This window comes from Pecten maximus, chromosome 7 (genome assembly GCF_902652985.1).
Source record: "Pecten maximus chromosome 7, xPecMax1.1, whole genome shotgun sequence".
Classification (NCBI taxonomy): domain Eukaryota; kingdom Metazoa; phylum Mollusca; class Bivalvia; order Pectinida; family Pectinidae; genus Pecten; species Pecten maximus.
Window position 1 is genome coordinate 43,315,734 of NC_047021.1, and position 22,994 is coordinate 43,338,727.

At 37.6% G+C, this 22,994-nt stretch overlaps 1 protein-coding gene across 1 annotated transcript in view; it reads right to left on the reverse strand.

The window, feature by feature from the left end:
• Nucleotides 1-8,210: 8,210 nt before the first annotated feature.
• The window catches only part of LOC117330919 (S-adenosylmethionine sensor upstream of mTORC1-like), a 34,421-nt gene continuing 19,637 nt past the window's right edge, over nt 8,211-22,994 (reverse strand). The window contains exons 4-5 of the mRNA XM_033889479.1: nt 21,766-21,880; nt 8,211-8,799 (exon numbers count right to left, since the gene is read on the reverse strand). Coding sequence (XP_033745370.1) covers nt 8,239-8,799; nt 21,766-21,880 — 676 coding nt within the window. The 3' untranslated portion in view covers nt 8,211-8,238. The remainder of the gene's footprint in view (nt 8,800-21,765; nt 21,881-22,994) is intronic.

The window sequence follows — 22,994 nt, forward strand, 5'->3', positions numbered from 1 at the left end:
TCCCTGTCATACAGTAAACGTTTAAGTCTGCGTCCCTGTCATACAGTAAACGTTTAAGTCTACGTCCCTGTCATACAGTAAACGTTTAAGTCTACGTCCCTGTCATACAGTAAACGTTTAAGTCTACGTCCCTGTCATACAGTAAACGTTTAATGTATAAGTCTACGTCCTTGTCATACAGTAAACGTTTAAGTCTACGTCCCTGTCATACAGTAAACGTTTAAGTCTACGTCCCTGTCATACAGTAAACGTTTAAGTCTACGTCCCTGTCATACAGTAAACGTTTAAATATACGTCCCTGTCATACAGTAAACGTTTAAGTCTACGTCCCTGTCATACAGTACACGTTTAAGTCTACGCGTCCCTGTCATACAGTAAACGTTTAAGTCTACGTCCCTGTCATACAGTAAACGTTTAAGTCTACGTCCCTGTCATACAGTAAACGTTTAAGTCTACGTCCCTGTCATACAGTAAACGTTAAAATCTACATCCCTGTCATACAGTAAACGTTTAAGTCTACGTCCCTGTCATACAGTAAACGTTAAAATCTACATCCCTGTCATACAGTAAACGTTTAAGTCTACGTCCTTGTCATACAGTACACGTTTAAGTCTACGTCCCTGTCATACAGTAAACGTTTAAGTCTACGTCCCTGTCATACAGTAAACGTTTAAGTCTACGTCCCTGTCTTACAGTAAACGTTTAATGAATCAATTCGCTGTACTGATTTTCGAGATTCCCGCTCAACCACGAAATCCGAAAACTTTGAAGTCGACGTGGGGGCGATTTCGATATCAAAATATTTCGCAACGTGTCAACCTTACCCGGATCAGCAGTATTTAAAAAGGGATAAACGGAGGTTTGACACACATTTAAGTTGTCGAAGATCACATCACATGATATTAAGCATGCTTAAAGGGCAGCATAGGGATTTAGTTAACGTTAGGACATTGCAAAAGTTCACCACGAAACAGCATGTAAAAGTAACATAAAGAACGAGTGAGCTATTCTCACGTTCATATAAATTTTTGCTTTTTTTGTTTGTTTTGTTTTTTGTTTGTTTGTTTTGTTTTTATGCTGAGGATCCAATTAGCAGTATGTCTTGTTAAACAAAAGTCCAATGACATCAGCTGAACTATGTACTGGTATGTTGCTTCAATATGATATGTACATAGACTGGGGTATAATATGATATGTACGTAGACTGTGGTATAATATGATATGTACGTAGACTGGGGTATAATATGATATGTACATAGACTGGGGTATAATATGATATGTACATAGACTGGGGTATAATATGATATGTACATAGACTGGGGTATAATATGATATGTACGTAGACTGGGGTATAATATGATATGTACGTAGACTGGGGTATAATATGATATGTACACAGACTGGGGTATAATATGATATGTACATAGACTGGGGTATAATATGATATGTACATAGACTGGGGTATAATATGATATGTACACAGACTGGGGTATAATATGATATGTACATAGACTGGGGTATAATATGATATGTACATACACTGGGGTATAATATGATATGTACATACACTGGGGTATAATATGATATGTACGTAGACTGGGGTATAATATGATATGTACATAGACTGGGGTATAATATGATATGTACATACACTGGGGTATAATATGATATGTACGTAGACTGGGGTATAATATGATATGTACATAGACTGGGGTATAATATGATATGTACGGGGTATAATATGATATGTACATAGACTGGGGTATAATATGATATGTACATAGACTGGGGTATAATATGATATGTACATACACTGGGGTATAATATGATATGTACATAGACTGGGGTATAATATGATATGTACATAGACTGGGGTATAATATGACATGTACATACACTGGGGTATAATATGATATGTACGTAGACTGGGGTATAATATGATATGTACATAGACTGGGGTATAATATGATATATACACAGACTGGGGTATAATATGATATGTACATAGACTGGAGTATAATATGATATGTACATAGACTGGGGTATAATATGATATGTACGTAGACTGGGGTATAATATGATATGTACGTAGACTGGGGTATAATATGATATGTACATAGACTGGGGTATAATATGATATGTACGTAGACTGGGGTATAATATGATATGTACATAGACTGGGGTATAATATGATATATACACAGACTGGGGTATAATATGATATGTACATAGACTGGGGTATAATATGATATGCACATAGACTGGGGTATAAAATGATATGTACATAGACTGGGGTATAATATGATATGTACATAGACTGGGGTATAATATGATATGTACGTAGACTGGGGTATAATATGATATGTACACAGACTGGGGTATAATATGATATGTACGTAGACTGGGGTATGATATGATATGTACATAGACTGGGGTATAATATGATATGTACGTAGACTGGGGTATAATATGATATGTACACAGACTGGGGTATAATATGATATGTACGTAGACTGGGGTATGATATGATATGTACATAGACTGGGGTATAATATGATATGTACATAGACTGGGGTATGATATGATATGTACATAGACTGGGGTATAATATGATATGTACATAGACTGGGGTATAATATGATATGTACATAGACTGGGGTATAATATGATATGTACATAGACTGGGGTATAATATGATATGTACATAGACTGGGGTATAATATGATATGTACATAGACTGGGGTATAATATGATATGTACGTAGACTGGGGTATAATATGATATGTACATAGACTGGAGTATAATATGATATGTACGTAGACTGGGGTATAATATGATATGTACATAGACTGGGGTATAATATGATATGTACATAGACTGGGGTATAATATGATATGTACATAGACTGGGGTATAATATGATATGTACATAGACTGGGGTATAATATGATATGTACATAGACTGGGGTATAATATGATATGTACGTAGACTGGGGTATAATATGATATGTACATAGACTGGAGTATAATATGATATGTACGTAGACTGGGGTATAATATGATATGTACATAGACTGGGGTATAATATGATATGTACATAGACTGGGGTATAATATGATATGTACATAGACTGGAGTATAATATGATATGTACATAGACTGGGGTATAATATGATATGTACACAGACTGGGGTATAATATGATATGTACATAGACTGGGGTATAATATGATATGTACATAGACTGGGGTATAATATGATATGTACATAGACTGGGGTATAATATGATATGTACGTAGACTGGGGTATGATATGATATGTACACAGACTGGGGTATAATATGATATGTACGTAGACTGGGGTATAATATGATATGTACGTAGACTGGGGTATAATATGATATGTACGTAGACTGGGGTATAATATGATATGTACACAGACTGGGGTATAATATGATATGTACATAGACTGGGGTATAATATGATATGTACGTACACTGGGGTATAATATGATATGTACATAGACTGGGGTATAATATGATATGTACATAGACTGGGGTATAATATGATATGCACATACACTGGGGTATAATATGATATGTACGTAGACTGGGGTATAATATGATATGTACGTAGACTGGGGTATAATATGATATGTACGTAGACTGGGGTATAATATGATATGTACGTAGACTGGGGTATAATATGATATGTACATAGACTGGGGTATAATATGATATGTACATAGACTGGGGTATAATATGATATGTACGTAGACTGGGGTATAATATGATATGTACATAGACTGGGGTATAATATGATATATACATAGACTGGGGTATAATATGATATGTACGTAGACTGGGGTATAATATGATATGTACGTAGACTGGGGTATACGTGTGATGACCACAGATATTACATATCCACTTCAAGCCTTGTGACAAATAATAAGGCCTTCACAGAGATCTTCCACCACTTCCGGTCTGCTGCCGCCGTCTGATCTTCGTACCTTGTGACAAATAAGGCCTTCGCAGAGATCTTCCACCACTTCCGGCCTGCTGCCGCTGTCTGATCTTCGTACCTTGTGACAAATAAGACCTTCATAAAGCCCCCTTGAAGACTTCTTCCGGTCTACTGTCGTTGTCCGCTCGCTTTTCCACAATCTCCAGCGTACCCACTTCTCTTTCTCCCTCCGCCGTTCGCCTCCACGCCGTCTTTAGTTGTAATTTATAACTCCCATGCGAAATTTCCAACTTACGGTATAGAGTAAACGTTCAGTCCCCATACATACACTACTATTGCTGGCTATTTTGTAAGACCACGCTGTGCTTATCCATCATAACTCATTTTCCTTCCGTCTTACCATCTAACAAAGTGTCAAAACATACCTTCCCTGATGTCCGGCTTAACCACGGTCAGGGACGAACATCTAGGTATGTCCCTGCCACTATGGAAAACTGCCCATTGTCATTTCCGCGGCCAAAACAGTTTTCTTCTTCTTCTTCTTCTTCTTGTATACAGAGTACCATCAATGTATTTGATGATTTCAGACTTTGTGTCAACTGTCCAAAGCATTTTTTGAAGACATGCATTTAAAAAAAAGATCGTTGTCAAGAATACTAATAATTGTGTAACTGGTATACGAGTAATACCACAGGGGCTTGGCACGATTTTCCAAATGATGGTCCATATATATATAATACATATAGATATGGACCATCATTTGGAAAATCGTGCCAAGCCCCTGTGAGTAATACAGTAGTAACTGCTATTTCCTAAGAACAGGTATGTTGGCCAAATCTGGTCAATATTTTGCACTACAATGGTACTCGGTTTCGGATGATTTATTAGAAATCGTCAATCGAGATATTCCAAAATGTAAATCTGAGGTAAAAAGTGAATGTAACATACATGTATGACGTCAAAAGTGTATACACACAAACTTGTATGTTTGTTATGTTAATACAACAATGATAATCAGATTGTATTGTTTTCATCTTTGTTAGATCTCCTCCATATACTGTATAAGTCTGTATAGCCGAATTGACTTGTCTGGAACATTACTATAGTATCTGTATGTAGTTTATATTGAGCCGAATTGACTTGTCTGGAACATTACTACAGTTTATATTGAGCCGAATTGACTTGTCTAGAACATTACTAAGATATCTGTAAACAGTTTATATTGAGCCGAACTGAATTGTCTGGAACATTACTATAGTATCTGTATGTAGTTTATATTGAGCCGAAATGACTTGTCTGGAACATTACTACAGTTTATATTGAGCCGAATTGACTTGTCTAGAACATTACTAAGATATCTGTAAACAGTTTATATTGAGCCGAACTGAATTGTCTGGAACATTACTAGAGTATCTGTATACAGTTTATATTGAGCCGAATTGACTTGTCTGGAACATCACTATAGTATCTGTATACAGTCTATAATTAAGCCGAGATGTCTAGTTTATTCAAATCCTTTCCCTTTTTTATTACGTAATCTGTTCTGATTTTTGACCCCTCTACTTCGTGAGGTCTCCTTCCTTCTTTTCAAATTCTTGATTCCATTTATTATCATTTTGCCTTGTCCTTGACTGTCATTCTTTCCTTTCTTTTTTGTCCTTCTTTCATCCCTTCTTGTCTACTAAATTTCTCACTTATTTCCCATCAGTACATGTTAATTATTACAAAAAAAAAAAAAAACAGTTCAAAAGACCTTTAAGGATAAATAACAAAAAAAGATTCTTTCATTTCCTCTGTGTTTATCCCTGCCGTCTGGAAGACAGACAGATAGATAAAAAAAATCGTAAAAATTGCTGTTGAAATTAACACTCATTTTCTGAAATGTAAATATTTTTTGTCTAGTAAATAAACAATACATATGTTTGTACTTACTTGTATATTGTCTGTATATTGTATGTGATATATATACATATACGAACCTGTTATGAAATAACTAAAATAAATTCAAGTGCACTGTGTAACGAGCACAATGAGAACAGTCGACAGGTATCATTGACAAGTCTTGTTTAAATATACTGTATGCATTGCTTTAATATTGAAGAAGGAAGTGTATACAGGGTTTACGTATGCATTCAATGAAGATTGATAATTAATTCCATTCACGAAAACAAAGGTATAAAAATTGTTAAATGTTAATAAGACTGTCAAACCCGTTACCTCTGCCAGATCAATAGTATAGCCATCTCGTTCATTTGAGTATGAGTAGAAAAAGCACATTGTCATCATATCATATGACAAATAATGAAGAGATACCTATAAAATATAATTAATTGACATGTTATTCTACACCACAGCAGTAATAAGTATTAACCGTAAATGTCGGACAATTTTGTACATTTGAACCTCCTTTGTTTGTATACAATTACGTATTTTTCGTACGTTCATACGTATATTGTTGACATACCATTTATTTCAGCTTCCAACTTTTTATTGAATTTCCTATTTTCTCAGGAACTCCCTTCGTCCACCTCCAAAACCTGGCACGTCCTTAAATGACACTGGCTGTTAATAGGACGTTAAACAAAATAAACCAACTAAATATTTTCTTATTCCTTGCAGAATAAAAGACAAAATTAACTCGATATAGTTTCAAATTACAGATTATATAAAGGCGGTGTTCTTAAACATCACCTTTTTGCATCTCTACGAATTTTCAACTGGTATATGGAAAGCTTACATTCCAATCGTACTTGTTCCCTTCTGGCAGGTAGGGCGTAAGAATTTGGCCTGCTTAGATTTTTAAAAGGTGGCTTCAGGCTTTGCAGGTAGGGCGTAAGAATTTGGCCTGCTTAGATTTTTAAAAGGTGGCTTCTGGTTTTGCAGGTAGGGCGTAAACAAATTGTCCTGCTTAGATTCTTAAATGTGGCTTCAGGCTTTGCAGGTAGGGCGTAAGAATTTGTCCTGCTTAGATTCTTAAGAGGTGGCTTCTGGCTTTGCAGGTAGGGCGTAAGAATTTGTCCTGCTTAGATTATTAAGAGGTGGCTTCAGGCTTTGCAGGTAGGGCGTAAACAAATTGTCCTGCTTGGATTCTTAAAAGGTGGCTTCAGGCTTTGCAGGTAGGGCGAAAGAATTTGTCCTGCTTGGATTCTTAAGAGGTGGTTAACATTTGAAATATACTCTTTTCTAGACACTTTTGGCCTTTAGAAGACCTTTTGAAAATATGATGAATGTTATGGATTCTGGGACGAAGGGCGAATTGAATATCCCACCATATGATCTAATGATAAAGGCCCAAAGCTCCTCCTTACTGTAGCTTGACGTTTATCTAAAAGTAAAGTTGTCAACATTGAGCAAAAGGATGGAGTGGCATTCTTTTGTGTCCAGGTAAAGAATTTCAGTATGAAGGCGGTCATCATTCGTAGACACCATGTATCCGTGAATGAACATTTTTTGTTCATAGAAGGCAAAACAATATCAAACCGAATCCTCCGTTAGATATGTATTCCTTTTTCATTTACAGTGATGACCATGATCTCTCTCAAACCAAACTCTATCGTAAATGCAACAACACGATTTATCAACTTTTATACCAATTTCTGCCAGCACTGATGAGGAAATGAACATCTTTTTAATTATACCTTTGGTAAAAGCTGTTATTCTATTTTCTTTATATGTCCAGAAGAAATGTTTTCCGACTTCAGAAAACACACAAGCACTATAAGGTATCCTTAACAGCTAACCAAGACTACAAGAACTTATTATCAAGAGAAAATGTCATCCAATTCAATATTGTTCATCGTTGAATTTCCATCCCTAGACATTACTCCCATCAAACAGTCATGATATCAAATATTAACTGGTAGAACATATTATATACTTACCAAATCCAAACATTTACAGTTGTGTTTTTATTTATTTATTTTTCAATCGGCTGCTGTTCCTATTTGTAATGTCATGGTTTCCCAACAATATGGAAGCATTTTCGCATACGTTTTGGAAAAAATTTAAGATGGCTTAAACTTTTAAGTAGTTTTGTGTCTTTGGCCAGGGTCAAAAGACCCTGGAATAACAAGAAGATTTATGTTCTCGATCCATATAATATACATATATCAAGCTTCATAAAAAGACTTCTTTGGAAGTTGAAAATGCCTGCAATCTGACAGACGGATGGTGGACGATTCATTATGGAAGTTTGTTTATAGTCATCTACCATCTCAAATATTCAATAACCAAATAAAACTCATCAGATAATTTATCAAAAACATTTAATACTAAATTAGTCATCCTCATCACTATCCCAGCAAGCTGGAAGTTCCTCAAATGTTTTAGAAATGTCTTCAATGTCGGTGTCTGAGCGGCTCACGACTTCAGCATCTGCATCTTCATCCTCGTGGAAATCCTGAGGTATGTACAACATGTCTGGGGAAGCGGGGCCCAATTCTTTGTCCCTCACTTCCCCAACATGAATTTTCCTGAATGCCAAACAATGTAAGTGGTCTAGCTTAACGTAGCGCCACCTTACAAACCCTAACGACTCGATTGCTTGTCTCCAGCTTTTTATCATGGCGGCGTTACGATGCTGTTTGTGAGAATCTGGGGTCACAACAACCAATAAGCCATTGCCAGCTAGAAGCTGGTGAGCATTACAACAGCATGTCCAACGCTGACCGGCCGAAGGGAGATACTCTAGTAACAAGGAAAAAACAACAACATGGAAACTCTGACGAGGAAGCTGTGAAACCGTGTCTGGGAGGCCCCCAAAGGGGTCATCTTTGGACAGGGCTGAAGGATCCGGATCTGTCAGTTCCAAGTTCAGAAAGTCACACCGGTGTACCTTCTGTAAAAGAGAGAAGATATGTCTTGGCCAATGACTACATTGAGAAGTGTTTCTGGAATATGCATGATGAAATACAGAATATGTTGCACAAATCGGCAGCAAATGTTGTGTTGCATTCTTCATTAGCCGGGTTTGAACATAGTGGTATGATTTCCACGAAAAGTCAATAATGGAATAATTGTACAATAAACAGCTTAATCAAGTTTATTAAATGAAAATTGTCAATTGAAACATGCTAATTATAATTCTTCATTTCTTTAACTGATCAATGAATGTCTCATCAACATTACTGTGTATAAAGTCTTTTGTTAAAGATTTCGATACGAAATTTCAGGCTAAATTAAGAGTTCATCAAACTTCTTTTCTGTCGGATACATCAAAATCAATTCCACGATATTTTTTTTATCAGATAGGTCCTTTAACTTAATAACTTCTGTATAGTATATTAGATAAGAGATTTGGGTATTCCCTTCCCTGTTGTCAAGTATACTGTAGAGAAGGTTTTGGGTACTCCCTTTCCTGTTGTCTAGTATACTGTAGAAGGGTTTTGATACTCCCTTCCCTGTTGTCAAGTATACTGGACAAGGTTTTGGGTACTCCCTTCCCTGTTGTCTTGTATACTGTAGAAGGGTTTTGGGTACTCCCTTCCCTGTGGTCTAGTATACTGGACAAGGTTTTGGGCACTCCCTTCCCTGTTGTCTAGTATACTGGACAAGGTTTTGGGTACCTTGATCCTTCCCTGTTGTCTAGTATACTGGACAAGGTTTTAGGTACTCCCTTCCCTGTTGTCTAGTATACTGGACAAGATTTTGGGTACTCCCTTCCCTGTTGTCTAGTATACTGGACAAGGTTTTGGGTACTCCCTTCCCTGTTGTCTAGTATACTGGACAAGGTTTTGGGTACTCCCTTCCCTGTTGTCTAGTATACTGGACAAGGTTCTGGGTACTCCCTTCACTGTTGTCTAGTATACTGAAGAAGGGTATGGGTACTCCCTTCCCTGTTGTCTAGTATATTGTAGAAGGGTTTTGGTATTCCCTTCCTTGTTGTCTAGTATACTAGACGAGGTTTTGGGTACTCCCTTCCCTGTTGTCTATTATACTGTAGAAGGTTTTAGGTACTCCCTTCCCTGTTGTCAAGTATACTGTAGAAGATTTTAGGTACTCCCTTCCCTGTTGTCTGGTATACTGGACAAGGTTTTGGATACTCCCTTCCCTTTTGTCTAGTATACTGAACAAGGTTTTTGGTACTCCCTTCCCTGTTGTCTAGTATACTGCACAAGATGTGGGTACTCCCTTCCCTGTTGTCTAGAATACTGCAGAAGGGTTTGGGTACTCCCTTCCCTGTTTTCAAGCATACTGTAGAAGGGTTTGTGTATTTCCTTCTCTGTTGTCTAGTATATTGGACAATAATTTCGGTACTCCCTTCCCTGTTGTCTAGTATACTGGACAAGGTTTGGGTACTCCCTTCCCTGTTGTCTGGTATACTGGACAAGGTTTGGGTACTCCCTTCCCTGTTGTCTAGTATACTGGACAAGGTTTTGGGTACTCCCTTCCCTGTTGTCTAGTATACTTGACAAGGTTTTGGATACTCCCTTCCCTTTTGTCTAGTATACTGAACAAGGTTTTTGGTACTCCCTTCCCTGTTGTCTAGTATACTGGACAAGGTTTGGGTACTCCCTTCCCTGTTGTCTGGTATACTGGACAAGGTTTGGGTACTCCCTTCCCTGTTGTCTAGTATACTGGACATGGTTTTGGGTACTCCCTTCCCTGTTGTCTAGTATACTGGACAAGGTTTTGGGTACTCCCTTCCCAGTTGTCTAGTATACTAGACAAGGTTTTGGGTACTCGCTTCCCTGTTGTCTAGTATACTTGACAAGGTTTTGGATACTCCCTTCCCTGTTGTCTAGTATACTGGACAAGGTTTGGGTACTCCCTTCCCTGTTGTCTAGTATACTGGACATGGTTTTGGGTACTCCCTTCCCTGTTGTCTAGTATACTGGACAAGGTTTTGGGTACTCCCTTCCCAGTTGTCTAGTATACTAGACAAGGTTTTGGGTACTCGCTTCCCTGTTGTCTAGTATACTTGACAAGGTTTTGGATACTCCCTTCCCTGTTGTCTAGTATACTGGACAAGGTTTTGGGTCCTCCCTTCCCTGTTATCAAGTATACTGGACAAGGTTTTATGTACTCCCTTCCCTGTTGTCTGGTATACTGGACAAGGTTTTGGGTACTCCCTTCCCTGTTGTCTAGTATACTGGACAAGGTTTTGGGTACTCCCTTCCCTGTTGTCTAGTATACTGGACAAGGTTTTGGTACTCCCTTCCCTGTTGTCTGGTATACTGGACAAGGTTTTGGTACTCCCTTCCCTGTTGTCAAGTATACTGGACAAGGTTTTGGGTACTCCCTTCCCTGTTGTCTAGTATACTGGACAAGGTTTTGGTACTCCCTTCCCTGTCCGATGTACTGGTTCAGAATTTAGATATTCATTTCTTTTTTACCTGATATGGTAGACAAGGTTTCCAATACTACCCGATATGGTAGACAAGGTTTCCAGTACTACCCGATATGGTAGACAAGGTTTCCAGTACTACCCGATATGGTAGACAAGGTTTCCAGTACTACCCGATATGGTAGACAAAGTTTCCAGTACTACCCGATATGGTAGACAAGGTTTCCAGTACTACCCGATATGGTAGACAAGGTTTTCAGTACTACCTGGTATGGTAGACAAGGTTTCCAGTACTACCCGATATGGTAGACAAGGTTTCCAGTACTACCCGATATGGTAGACAAGGTTTCCAGTACTACCCGATATGGTAGACAAGGTTTCCAGTACTACCTGGTATGGTAGACAAGGTTTCCAGTACTACCTGATATGGTAGACAAGGTTTCCAGTACTACCTGATATGGTAGACAAGGTTTCCAGTACTACCTGATATGGTAGACAAGGTTTCCAGTACTACCTGATATGGTAGACAAGGTTTCCAGTACTACCTGATATGGTAGACAAGGTTTCCAGTACTACCTGATATGGTAGACAAGGTTTCCAGTACTACCTGATATGGTAGACAAGGTTTCCAGTACTACCTGATATGGTAGACAAGGTTTCCAGTACTACCTTTCTTACCTGATATGGTAGACAAGGTTTCCAGTACTACCTTTCTTACCTGATATGGTAGACAAGGTTTCCAGTACTACCTGATATGGAAGACAAGGCTTCCAGTACTACCTGGTATGGTAGACAAGGTTTCCAGTACTACCTGATATGGTAGACAAGGTTTCCAGTACTACCTGATATGGTAGACAAGGTTTCCTTTTTATAACCTATTATAAAGTTCAATTTAGAATTATTTATACTGGCCAAATCCAGGCAGAAATAGTTAAGCATTACTTCAAGAATGAAACGTGCATACATCCTAAATTTCAGAATATATAATCTACATTGTGGGTTAAGATCCACAAAGTACAACGTAACAATCATCTTTGTTAATGGCTTGATTAAGCTTCCCAGCATCTCTAAATTTTTGAAGTTAATTGATGAGCGTGTTGAGATGTCTAGAAGGTGATCTAGCTTGTCAATTGGGACTTTTTGAGCGACATATCTAAACACAAAACCCTAAAGCGAAATTGTTGAAATCATCATCACCATCAGAAAAATATTACCATAGCCCCACTTTTGCAAATTTTCGCTGCAGTTAAGACAGACATTAATTAAAGAGTGAAGGGGGCATAAGTTTTGGTTTGGGTAGGTGGGTGGCTGTGGGAATTTCCATTGGTCTATACAACTTCGGTGCAAACCTATTTTCAGGTGCGAACTTCTAACTCTAAATTTAATAAACATTTACCTTGAAGGACAAAGGTAATATGGCCATGCTTTGAAATAGGGTAAATACCTTCTTCAAGTAACTGTGTTTAGAGGTGCAACCTTATAATTGTGAACTTAGAGGTAGTTTCATTAAATGGTAGAAATAAACGAAGACATGATTGGAATTAAATGCCATCAAGTAAAGAAAAAATCAATATCTATCAATGTCTCAAGACCAATCATTAACAATTAACAAAACAAAGCCCAACATGGCCTTCATAAAGCTTTAATCTTTCAATGGCTTAGCTCTTACCATGGTCTTTAATCATATTAGGGAGTGATTCAAATGCGACAGTGCAGATATTTTTTTTTACCGAACAAGATTGAACAGTTCCCTATTGGCTTAAGTGAATTAAATCGTTTATCACAAAAAATTTCCTAATCTTGGACCATTAGGCTCTAGTCATCAATGTTTGCATGAGGTTCGATGAGTTGAAATTTGATCGGTGAAGATAAACAAACCGGTGGGTCCCTGTTTGTTTGTATGTGTCAGCGACAGCACATTGTCAACAACCTAGCTACAAATAATCTATGTTGGTAGATCCAGTTACATATAGCTTTTAGATTCACCACTAACAAACATATAGAAAATGAGTATTTACAAGGCCGCATTTAAATAGACCGTAGATTTGATCAGGGACAGTTAAATAAACAATTACCATTTATTCTGTGCTTGTAGATTTATTATTTTTGGCTACATCGTGATAATACCTTTGTGATGATAACTATCCCCCCTTAGAAATCTCACACGTAAACAAATAAAGACTTTTTTTTTGTTTGAGAAAAGAAAAGATATAAAGGATGATTTGGGGATGTTTCTTTAGGCTGCACCTAAATACCCGGCCCCTCAAACAAGCCCAAAGGTGTCATTATCCTGAAATAATACTGCAAGGTCGAATCGTTATTATCTCCAGGACTCCCTCAAACATTGCACCTAGTTTTACTCTAAATAGGAAAACAAAGAAAAGAAATTCAGACAGACATTTACATTCAATTTAAGCAAACAATTTTCGATCAGATAAGCCATTTTAAAAATTCAATACAAAGAATATTGATATCATTTCAAAATATTTCTCTATAAATTCAGTATAATTGGTGTAATGTATCCGTTGCCTCCATTGTATAGCTCGCCGGGCGTAAGTGACACTCCGCATGTAGAAAACTCAAATTACACTTTATCTAATTGAGAAATTTAATTACCTTAATCGCAAACAGATTTTGATGATCTGCAGGTAAAACAGCATTAAATACATGCTTAAATACATCTGTAAAAAAAATAAACATGATATACTGAGAATTGAAAGCTAATGATATAAATTTCACCTCTAGGCCACTTATAAGAAAATCTGTTACAAAATTATAAGAAGATTATGAAATACAAGTATACCATGTCACGACAGTGCGATTTAATTACCTTATTGATGATATGTATCGGGTTGCCTTCGTATCACATGACGTTTTATAGACGAGGCTTTTGTATTGACAATGTCTTGACTAGTATTTATTTATCGTAAGTGGCGTAACATGGATATGTTTGCTCAGAAAAACTGTCCGACTGATGGCATCATAATTACCCAACAAGCTGAAAAGCCCGATCGTAAATAGAAATACTTTGTTTGTCAATTTACTCAGATAATCCTGCGGTCCAGTTTGTTGAGGATCATATGTCCCCCCTACAGTCGTTTCCACTGTTGTCCTGACCGCCCAATTCATCACTAGCCAAGGTGTTGAAGTGATTAAGATAAACCGAATTCTATTAAATGCATATTAATTACAGCGCACAGTTTCTAGTTCAATCTCTTTAAAAGTTAGACGACAAAATTACCTCCTCGAACAAATTATATATCTAACATGTTGTCTGTTACAATTACACAAAAAAAAACTCAAAGGAAGTTAAATCTATATTCTCAAATCAAAAGTTTGAAATGTAGAATTTCTTTTTAACTAATGTGATTTTAAATTCATCTTAAACCTTTCAGCAGTTAAAAAATATTCAATGAAAAAAATGAAAAACTTTTTGAAAAATTAAGTTAAGAAAAATGAATTTAAAGAAGATCTACTTAAATGTTGTTGTGTGTGTGTGTGTGTGTGTGTGTGTGTGTTTTGGAGTTGTTACAAAAACCACTCTGACAAGAATCTTTTTTTGGATTATGTCCCGAATATTGTAAAAAAAAAAAAAAAATCAATATTTATGTTTTATTCGAACACATTATTTTTAAAAATTTGATTGTGTCTTTCTTTTGAGAAGTTAATTTTGACACCCTACTAATCACTCAGACATGATGTGATTTGTTGTAATGCAAAAAGACAAAGACATCCCTCTCTGAGACCTTGGCGCCCTCCAATAAATGACGTTTATCAGTTGTATTTTAGACTGATTTGAATTTGATAACAAAGAGAACCAACATATGAGTTCTAAGAAGACTAGAGCCAAGAGAAACATACTGTAAAAGAGAAAATTTTTGCACGTTGAAATTTTCCCTTAGTCAGCTTTCAAACTGTTTGTGGTGTGGATATTTTCGTGCTGTCAGTTATGCCGAAAATATATTTTCGCTCTGCGATGTCATTGGGCATTTAATTTGATTTAGAGTTATCTCCCTTGCATCTTGGATTTCGTAGTATTTAGTTTATTTGGTGGAAATATTCGATTGTCAATATATTCATGTGTTAACATGTTTGCGTGTGGATATTTTTGCGGAAATTTAATGATCATGAAATAAGTGAAAATTTTCATGCCATGAACATATCCACTTCAACATTACATGAATTAGAAATAGCGATAATAAACTTCAACCAACCATCAACTCATTTCGTTTTCTGGGTCAGACACACGATCAAACGATCACAATTAGGGACCAGGACTACTCAAGAAATTGTGATAACAATTTAAACTTCAACTGTCAAAATCAAAGATGGCTGCCTGGCAGCCTTTTTGTTTTTCTTGACCAAACTCAAAATCAAACAGATGACGAGAAATGTAACACGGATAAGATATTTCAGTAAAAGGGAGAATTTGCATCCTGTAAGGAAGTATGGCACGTATATATTATCGAGTAATGTTTGTGTGTTGCAAGAAACTTTAACATGAAAATCTATACAGAAATATTTAAGTTGTTTTCCTCGTCTATTCTCTTTTCAATGACTATTTAAAGTTAAAGGAGAGAGATACTCAAAGACAAAATAAACACACTGTTTAGTGCTAATAGTTTTGGTTGAAACAGGACTATATCTAACTTCCTATGTTTCAAATTTGCATGTAGTGAGAGACTGGAAATTTCATTTCCTGTTAAATGGTACGGATAATCATCCCTCAACCAAAAACCTGGGAGTAAAACCTCAGTGGAACCAAAGGTTCCCTGACATTAAAAATGCAAAGGGTCATACCAAAAAGAACTTTAAATGATGCATGTTGTGTCAAGGAAATGCCACACCTCTGTTCTATGGAAGTTCACTCAGCTAATCTCTATAATCATTCACACAGAAATGTGATAAAGACACAGTGACAGTTGATGCCGAAACTGTGATCTTAGGACAAAACCTGGACTGCTTGTGTCTAGACACTCGTCCTAATATGACTCTGGCTGTTGGTTGTCTCCCTTTGACACCTGTCCTCATATGACCCTGGCTGTTGGTGTCACCCCTAGACACTCGTCCTAATATGACTCTGGCTGTTGGTTGTCTCCCTTTGACACCTGTCCTCATATGACCCTGGCTGTTGGTGTCCCCCTAGACATCTGTCCTCATATGACCCTGGCTGTTGGTGTCACCCCTAGACACCCATCCTCATATGACCCTGGCTGTTGGTTGTCCCCCTTTGACACCTGTCCTCATATGACCCTGGCTGTTGGTGTCAACCTTAAGACACCTGTCCTCGTATGACCCTGGCTGTTTGTGTCCCCCTACACACCTGTCCTCATATGACCCTGACTGTTGGTGTCCCCCTACACACCTGTCCTCATATGACTCTGACTGTTGGTGTCCCCTAGACACCCGTCCTCATATAACCCTGACTGTTGGTGTCATCCTTAAGACATCTGTCCTCATATGACCCTTGCTGTTGGTGTCTCCTTGACATCCGTCCTCATATAACCCTGACTGTTGGTGCCCCCTCTAGACCCCTATCCTCATATGACCCTAGCTGTTGGTGTCTCCTTAACACCCATCATAATATGACTCTGGCTGTTGGTGCCCCCCTTTGACACCCGTCCTCTTATAACCCTGGCTGTTGGTGCCCCCTTTGACACCTGTCCTCATATAACCCTGGCTGATGGTGCCCCCCCCCCCCCCCTTTGACACCTGTCCTTATATAACCCTGGCTGTTGGTGCCCCCCTTCGACACCCATTCTCATATAACCCTGGGGCTGGGGTTGGGGTTGCAGGGTATATTGCAGCCTCAGACTCCATTTATACAATAGTAGATCTCCTTTACCCAATATTGCTCCAAACCAAATTTCATCAAAATCTATTCAGGCTTTCAGGACTAGTAGGGATTTAAAGGATTTACCTCAATTTCCCTTATTGGGTCTTGCCTTTCTAGACCTGGGGAGACACCCTCTGTTTACACCAGATTTTCTTTGTCCAATAATGCTCCAGACCAAATTTCATCAAATTCCATTCAGGCGTTCAGGATTACTAAGGTGAGCTAAAAATACTGTTTTTCTGTATCATTCCTTGCAGAAAACAGGTTTATTATCTATTTTGATATTATAATTATTATACTATAAAGGATTTTTACAAATTTGTCCACCATACTATTGGACCCAGCTATTGTTTTATGCCATGCTTCTAGAACATCTTTTCAGAATATGTACATTCTTCTAGCCTAATTTTGAGTTTTTGAAGTCCACAATTTGCCAAAGAAAATCTATCCATGGATTTATCTGCAATGTACATCCAACTACCCAGGTAGCCACATCTTAATAAATCTGCCTTACCAACATTGTCTTGAGAGCTATTACAAAAGATTTCAAATGAATCATTTATAAACCTCCTTCATTATATGGCTTAAAATATGATATGTTTAACTTCGTCTGTTTTTCTTCACTAAAGAAATTCATATAATATTTAATCATCAGAAGCGCTATAAGGAGATGACTAAACTGAGATATTAGAAATGTTTATATAAAAGTTATTTTCCCGATTGGAAAGATTTTTTTGGCTCCATCAACTTTTGAGGGATTTCAGTTTAACAAGTTTCTTATCAAAGTTTAAGGTCTATGGAAGTCAACATCATATTCTATGCCCAGAAGATTAAACTTTGTGCTTCTCCATGAAAAATCGTTATGTATATCTATCATCTCTATACTTCTTGCTGCCTTAATCTGAACAAGGATGGATAGTATTGCAACAGCAATACAAAGTCCCCTGCCTGACCCAGGAGTGCAACTATTTATTTCCCATTTTTTAAACTACGTGTTATACTGATCACGTATACCAAGTTTCGTTAAAATCAGAGTAGTACTTTAGGATTGTTCGGACACGCCTCAACCAATGAGAAGCTGGCGGCCATTTTGAAAAAAAAAAATTTCGAAAAGAAAAATTGGGATGCACAACTACCTGTGATACTGATAATGTATACCAAGTTTCGTTAAAATCGGAGTAGTACTTTAGGAGGAGTTGTCCGGACAAGCCTCAACCAATGAGAAGCCGGCAGCCATTTTGAAAAATGAATTTTTGAAGAAAAAATATGTGGGATGCACAACTACATGTTATACTGATCATGTATACCAAGTTTCATTAAAATCGGAGTAGCACTTTAGGAGGAGTTGTCCGGACAAGCCTCAACCAATGAGAAGCCGGCAGCCATTTTGAAAAATGAATTTTTGAAGAAAAAATATGTGGGATGCACAACTACATGTTATACTGATCATGTATACCAAGTTTCATTAAAATCGGAGTAGTACTTTAGAAGGAGTTGTCCGGACAACTATTGCGTGACAGACAGACGGACGGAGGGTAAACCTATAGTCCCCCCATTTTTCAAACGGCAGGGGACTAATAACCTGGGTCTTAGTGAAGTTCATTTTCAGACAAGAAATTTTGACGTAAAAATTAAGTTGCTGTAGAATAACATTTTCCTAACTGTAAAGTATAACAAAATTATCCTCTGCAAAATGGGAAAGAAATATTTCTGGGTTGTTAACAACAATACCACTGATATTAGAATTATTTTATGATAAAACTGATATAATTTCTGTACATATAAATATATGAGGAGATATGGTCCCCCTGTCGGCAATCACGCTTAATACAATTTTTTTTTTAGACATGCTACCTCCTATGTTAATAGCTAAGCAAATACTTTTTTGAAAAAAATTGATTTAATTAATAATAGATTGCCGAAAATTAAAAAAAAAAAACCCAACTTTTATATCTGATTTCCATGAAACAGAATCGAAAAACTTTTAAAGTCAATTAACAAAAGACGACCAGGTATGTCATGTTCCTCGGTAGTTTGTATCAAATCATAAATCAAAATGTCTTTTCGCCAATGTATCTACCGGGAATAAAGCCAGTTTGGTAACTGCTAATTAATTTGGTTATAACAGTTTTAAATCTTTCCACTATTGTGGCAGGTGCCAACTTAAAAATAGTATTAAGTAAGGTAATATGATGGCAATTCTTCAATCTATAACATGTTTTATCTCCTTTAGGAATACACGTTAAAGTTCCATGTTTTTGAATAATTGACAATTCTGATACTGAGCATCCATAATTATTTGACCTGATAATGAAAAGACTTAGCTATTGTATCCTGGAAATCTATATTCACATGACATTGACTGTTGTGTTAATGAAAACTTTTTTTTTCACTTTTTTTTTTTTTTTTGCAAAACTTCCTTACCGAATTATTGGATAGATAGACAGATGACGAGAAATGTCTCGAACAATTTGATGTTAGGGTCATAAGAATATGTGTAATCAAACAAATTCTTCAAAAATTGAAATTTTCTGATTTGATAAAGTTTCAGAGGCAGTTAATTAACACTGTGAAACATTTTGCTAAATCATTCACAATATAAATGTGAACAGCAATACTGTTAATGATACGATAATTATTCGTGCTAAAACTGTGATGTTGAGAATGATGACAATTATATCTCCATATTTCACCTGCCACCATAAGGTCATTAGATAGGCTCGTCTTCCTTGTATGATACAGAATTGGGTGTGTTTTATCCTTAAGTTGTGACTTCCCTGGATTTCATTTTGAGAATGTGTCATCACTTGGCTAAACATAGCATAAGCATGAATTGGCATTTACTTTTCCACCTACTCATCTTTATATGTCTCTGACTGTTGGTGACCCCCTAGACACCCGTCCTTATATGACCCTGAATGTTGGTGTCCCCCTAGACACCCGTCCTTATATGTCTCTGAATGTTGGTGTCCCCCTAGACACCCGTCCTCATATGACTCTGAATGTTGGTGTCCCCATAGACACCCATCCTCATATGACTCTGAATGTTGGGGTCCCCCTCGACACCCATCCTCATATGACCCTGACTGTTGGTGTCCCCTAGACACCCGTCCTCATATGACTCTGAATGTTGGTGTCCCCCTAGACACCCATCCTCATATGACCCTGAATGTTGGTGTCCCCCTAGACACCCATCCTCATATAACCCTGACTGTTGGTGTCCCCCTAGACACCCATCCTCATATGACTCTGAATGTTGGTGTCCCCCTAGACACCCATCCTCATATGACCCTGAATGTTGGTGTCCCCCTAGACACCCATCCTCATATGACTCTGACTGTTGGTGTCCCCCTAGACATCCGTCCTCATATAACCCTGAATGTTGGTGTCCCCCTAGACACCCATCCTCATATGACTCTGAATGTTGGTGTCCCCCTAGACACCCATCCTCATATAACCCTGAATGTTGGTGTCCCCCTAGACACCCATCCTCATATGACTCTGACTGTTGGTGTCCCCCTAGACATCCGTCCTCATATAACCCTGAATGTTGGTGTCCCCCTAGACACCCGTCCTCATATGACTCTGAATGTTGGTGTCCCCCTAGACACCCATCCTCATATGACTCTGAATGTTGGTGTCCCCCTAGACACCCATCCTCATATGACTCTGAATGTTGGTGTCCCCCTCGACACCCATCCTCATATGACCCTGACTGTTGGTGTCCCCCTAGACACCCATCCTCATATGACTCTGAATGTTGGTGTCCCCCTAGACACCCATCCTCATATGACTCTGACTGTTGGTGTCCCCCTAGACATCCGTCCTCATATAACCCTGAATGTTGGTGTCCCCCTAGACACCCGTCCTCATATGACTCTGAATGTTGGTGTCCCCCTAGACACCCATCCTCATATGACTCTGAATGTTGGTGTCCCCCTAGACACCCATCCTCATATGACTCTGAAGGTTGGTTTTCTCCTTTAAGTTCTATATGTCCATGGCTGTCATTGACCACCTAGACACATGTCCTCATATGAGAACTCGAGCTGTTGGTGTCCCACTTTGACACCCATCCTTATATAAACCTGGCTTTAGGTGTCCCCCTTTGACACCCATCCTTATATGACCCTGGCTTTTTGTTTGTTTGAATGTTTGCTCACACTGTTTACTGAAGTGGAGCTGAAAAGCAAAATTCAACCAAATGACAAATAGCAAACCCTGTAAGATTTCTAAACAAGAGGTGCACAGGGCCGCATTGCTCACCTGGTATTCACTGTGAAGCTTAACAAATATCCCTTCAGTACTTTTTCAAGAAATAGCGATAACAATCTTACGATGCAACTAACTAAATTTTCAAAATGAAAATTTAATTTTCAAAATGAAAATTTAATTTTCAAATTTGATGTTCCAATACTGTTTAATTTATTAATAAGATTTTGGGATAGGAAAAAGATAATCATGCTATCAATCTTATCAAGACTAGATAATGTCTGTAGGACATAAATTCCCCCACCGCCACTTGATGCCCCGACACAGTTTAGTGAGGATCTCATCAGCAGTTCATGATCAGGACCGTAGGGACACAGGGGGACACGGGACGGGACGGGACAGACATGGGTAACACTACATGCCCAACCATTTCATGGCAGGGGCATAAAGAATTTTCAAATCATACTTACTGAATTAGCAGGGCTGATGTCAAGGCCAATGGACAAAAACTCCTCAAAGCCAGCGAAGGGATTGTAACAGCTGCCTACATCCAGCAGACGGATTCTTCCTCTGAATGGAACTCCACTGTAAAGACAGAAAGAACACACAGCTCAACTTAACATCTAAACTTCAAGAAGCTGTACAGTATACATATAAGGGTCAATCATGAATAAAATATAGATCATTCATATGATATGTTGTGTGAGCATACATAGAACTATCAATCAATGTCAATTTGAATCTATACACATGTAACTGACATTCTTTCGAAATCCAATATTGAAAATTATGTCGATCAAATCCTAGAGCTACATGTATTACACCTACCGTCTAGATCTTGTTATTTCTTTTCACCTGTATTTACAATATTTGACTGAAGTGGTCTTGACTATAATGTTGTAAGCCTGACTGACATTCCATAACCACTGAACTGAAGCCATCCAACCACCTTGACCTTTTGACCTATCAACCTCAACTAATAATGTTTCAGTCTATTTATTTATTTGTTTTTTATCATCATTGCTTCATAACAATATAAAATATCTATCAGCTAAGATTTCAAAATTTGACCTTGACCTATGACCCAATGAACCTTGACATCATTCAGTTGAATTGTTTGATTCTTACCAACCTAATTTCATTTAATGCTAATGACAAAATCTATCTATAAATAACCTTTACTCTCTGACCTTGACCTTTTGTCAGATGACCATAGCTAATTGCTTACTCATGTAGATGAAGTCAAAAGTTCACCAAATTAAATGTTAATTACTAATGTTTATGCAATTCATTCAAAGATTGACATTTCACGAATAAACAGTTTTAATCTTACGATCACTATGGAAACTGTTCGCTAATTATTCAGCTTGCCTGACAAAACGTAAAACTGTAAAAACAAGCTGTTGCTTAATTTGTAACACAATTAAAATTCAATCTTGATCAATACATAACTTTTTTACGACCAAATGTTACAACTTTTCTAAACGTTTTTGGAACAGAACTTCATATTTCCTCTAAACAATGTTGTGTATATGGATCACCAAATGAAAATATTCAAAGACAATAAACATCACTGAGGAAATCTATAAAGTTTGATAGCAATGATAGACGTTTGGCTGTGCGGTTGGCACTGTAAGCCCCGTGTGGAGTTGGAGCACCAGTCTGTCGATACCGGTGTTGTTGTGTGCCACAATTAATG